This window comes from Prenolepis imparis, unplaced genomic scaffold (genome assembly GCF_030444845.1).
Source record: "Prenolepis imparis isolate NDT839.2.m4 unplaced genomic scaffold, iyPreImpa1.0 SCAF_6, whole genome shotgun sequence".
NCBI lineage: Eukaryota > Metazoa > Arthropoda > Insecta > Hymenoptera > Formicidae > Prenolepis > Prenolepis imparis.
In genome coordinates, this window is record NW_028141164.1 from 17,543,313 (window position 1) to 17,546,951 (window position 3,639).

General features: G+C 40.3%; 1 protein-coding gene across 1 annotated transcript; it reads right to left on the reverse strand.

Moving 5' to 3' along the window:
• Positions 1-307: 307 nt before the first annotated feature.
• LOC145937854 (uncharacterized) lies at positions 308-3,246 on the reverse strand. Its single transcript, XM_083041219.1, has 5 exons — positions 2,896-3,246; positions 2,677-2,842; positions 2,330-2,593; positions 615-2,245; positions 308-508 (listed from the first exon to the last, which is right to left on the reverse strand). The coding sequence occupies exons 1-5, from the start codon at positions 3,244-3,246 to the stop codon at positions 308-310; spliced, it is 2,613 nt and encodes an 870-aa protein (XP_082897345.1).
• Positions 3,247-3,639: the final 393 nt, after the last annotated feature.

Genomic DNA, 3,639 nt, shown 5'->3' on the forward strand with positions numbered 1-3,639 from the left:
CCAGAACAGAAACGCATAACTAAAAAACGGTGCAGAGCGCTTTTCAATTGGTTTATACTCATGGCAAAGAAATCAACATGCGCTGCAAAATCATTTGCCAATGAACAAAGTCTATTCAATGGCTTATGCATCCCATAAGACGTGCGATGCGTCTCCAGATAAAATAATTGATTATGTCTAAGCGATCTACCAGGCACACGCAGCCCAATGCGCTCCAACAAATCCGGGCAATCAATCGATCCGTTTACTACTTTGCCAATAAACGTCAAGTCCAACTCGATTCTTCGATCCGCGAGGGTCAACAATTTCATATCATCACACGATCGTAGTTGTGGTCAAAAATGCTCATCGGTTTATCAAGCTTAAAACTGGCCCTGCGCAGAAAGCGGTGCTGAATCCTCTCAATCAGAGCATTTTGATTTGATGCTGATAAGGAGCCCAGATAGTTGAGGCATACTCCAGTTGAGGCCTCAACAGCGAACAATATAGCATTTTTAGCGTATTTACTCTGTCAAATAATTTACATGTGCGACTTATGAACCCCAGCTTCCTGTATGCAGAATTAGTAATATGAGTGAATGATTCTCGAAGGACAGATCGCTGCTAAATATCACGCCAAGATCACGTATAGAGTCAACGGCCGAGAGAGGAGTTCCGCTCAGAACGTAGTCATATAAGCTACTATTTTTCTTACGACTAAAGTGAACGACGTGACACTTAGCAATGTTGAAGTCCAGCCCATTTGCCTCACTCCAGGCATCCAACCCCTGCAGATCCTGCTGCAGTCGACAAGCATCGGTTGAGTTGTTTATTCTAAGAAAAATCTTAAGGTCATCGGCATAAAGCAGAAACCTGGAGTGAACAAACACTTTCTCAATATCATTTATAAAAATGTTGAATAGTAATGGGCCCAAATGTGATCCCTGGGGAACCCCCGATGAAACCGCAATGTTTCTGGAGTAGGTGTTATTAATTTTTACGGTTTGAGATCTATTCGAGATAAAACTCGCTAGCCACTCCAGGAGTCCACCACTAATACCGAGAGCACTCATCTTGTTAATTAATATCGTATGGTTTACACTGTCAAATGCCTTCCTGAAATCGGTGTAGACGGCATCCACCTGGCAACCCTCTTGAAGGGCCGTGACTATGTAATCATGGTACAAAACTAGATTAATAGATGTTGAACGAGAGTTCATGAAGCCATGCTGCTTCCCAATAATAATGTTTTTTAGGAGCTGAGACATTTTCATCGTTATAATGTTTTCAAAAATCTTTGGCATTATACATTGTTTACTAATAGGCCTGTAATTTGAGGTTAATGTATCATCACCACCCTTGAAAATTGGTGTCACAATACAAGATTTCCAGGCGGTAGGAAAAGTGCCGCAAGATAAAGAGCTACGAAAAATTAGCCAAAGTATTCTGGATAAAATGAAATTGCACGACTTGATAAACAACGGGGGGATGCCGTCAACACCCGGACTTGTATTAGCATTCAAACCATTCACGCACATGAAAACCTCCCCAATGCTTATATCGATATTCGATATATTTATGATAGGCTCGCTACTGTGTTTGACGCGCGCAGAGCTGTCTCGCGCGTACACTGATTCGAAATAATCGGCAAAGGTGTTCGCTATGGCCAGATCATCATCTATAAAGTCATTATTATTAGCTCGAATGCACGATGGAGACGAGTTTTTATTTTGAATGTTATTTATAAAACTCCAAAAAGTCTTTACATTTCTGGAGATAGCAGATTCCGTACTCCGCAGATAACTTTTCCACGTTTTCCTAGAGAGAGCTCTGCACCTCGACCTGACACCAGCAAACTCAAGATAATCAGTTATTGAGCATGATTTTTTGTAATTTAAATGAGCTTTTTTCTTAGCTTTTATAAGTGCAATAAGCTCCCCAGAGAACCAGCTGGGAAAAGACGATTTTCGCAACGTATACGTAGGCACGAAACGAGAGATTGCATAATCTAGATGCATATATAAAAAATCTACCGCGCGGTCAACCGACAAATCCCTCAACTCGTTATCCCAGAGGATGCTGCCTAAGTATTCGTTTATAGCATTGTAGTTCGCACGCTTAAAGTCTCTCTTCACAGTGATTGACTTTTTATTTCGTTTGGTAATGGACAGTGGTAGAGCGAAACATAGAGCTGGGTGGTATTTATCGCACTCAATTAAGCTGTCTAGAGCCATACCTACAGTAACCTCAGTCAAACTCGAGAGAACTAGGTCAAGTGTATTCCCATTTACATTTTTAATATAATTATGTTGATATAAATTGAGTTCATTTAAATAATTTAAGAAAACACCTGTTTGACTGGTCAAATTTCGAGCCCGAGTGGTGGTATAACGAAAAGCTCCATCGATATCGCTTGCGAAAGTTATATGCGGAATATTGAAATCTCCGACAATCAAAAAATCGCTATCTGGAAATCCCAACATTAGTTCACTCATAACAAAACATTGCGATTCGTAAACAGATACATCTGAGCATGGTGGTATATATATCGCACCAACAAACAAGTGCTTTCGATCACAATTATCAACATATAATTGCTCGAGGTCGGAATCCGCTAAAGTCAATTTTTTACATTATTATTGTTTGGACGCACATTTACAATCCTTGGCACACCATTGATATATCGGATAGTTTTACTTTCCCCTGCATCACGAGCCACCTTCAGCTTCGCCTGCAGATTCTCTAGGTGTTCCTTTTGCTTAGGAGTTCTGTCGAGATAAATTTTTGCCGGTCCCGAATACTTTTTCTCCCACGCAAATAAAGTAGAGCTTCTTGCTTCGTCAGAAACGATACTCGTAAAGGTCTAGGGATATCACGTCGCTTCATTCCCAATATTGAGATTTTGATATTTGGTACATCCCTGGGAATTATTGTTTTTAAGATGTCCTTGACTAGATCCAAATCTGAGATTACGGAATCCGTTGAAGTTTCAGCTTCCTCCAGATTGAAAAACACGAGGTTTTTAGATCTCATTTCTCTCTCGGCGATTTCCTCTAGGATCTCCTCCTCTTGGGGGGCACCCTTTGGGTGCGTTCCTAAGTTTTTCAATCTGTCAATTCTTTCCGACAGGCGTAATACATCATTATTTATTTTATCAATGTCAGCTTTGAGATCTTCCAATAATTCTTTTTTAAAAGCAGCGAATTCTGAGCGGAATATTTTATGAATGCTATCCAAGAGAGGCTTGCTTAGAGTGTCCGGTATCATGCAGCGGCGAGGATGCAGTCAGTGAACCTACCATCCTTGTGGGGGTGCCCCGTGCGATTTACGCATCCAGGATGTGATACAATGCCACATTTGAGGCAGACGATGGGCTTGGCAACAACTGTGCCACACCCCTTACATGTTTTTTTGCCGTCCATTTTTAATATGTAATTATGTAATTAGAGTACAGATATATACTCGATGTGTTAGAGGTATGGAGCGTAGAATGTACTCGAAAACAAAACACTCTCCGAGAGACGCTTCAAAACACACGTCTTATCGCTCTGAAAGTTGTTAGTAAACTGTTCCATGTGTATATTATATTATCAATGTAATAAAAATATAAACTGACAATGACAGTATATAATTATTCGTGTAAATTGTCTCAGTTTCATA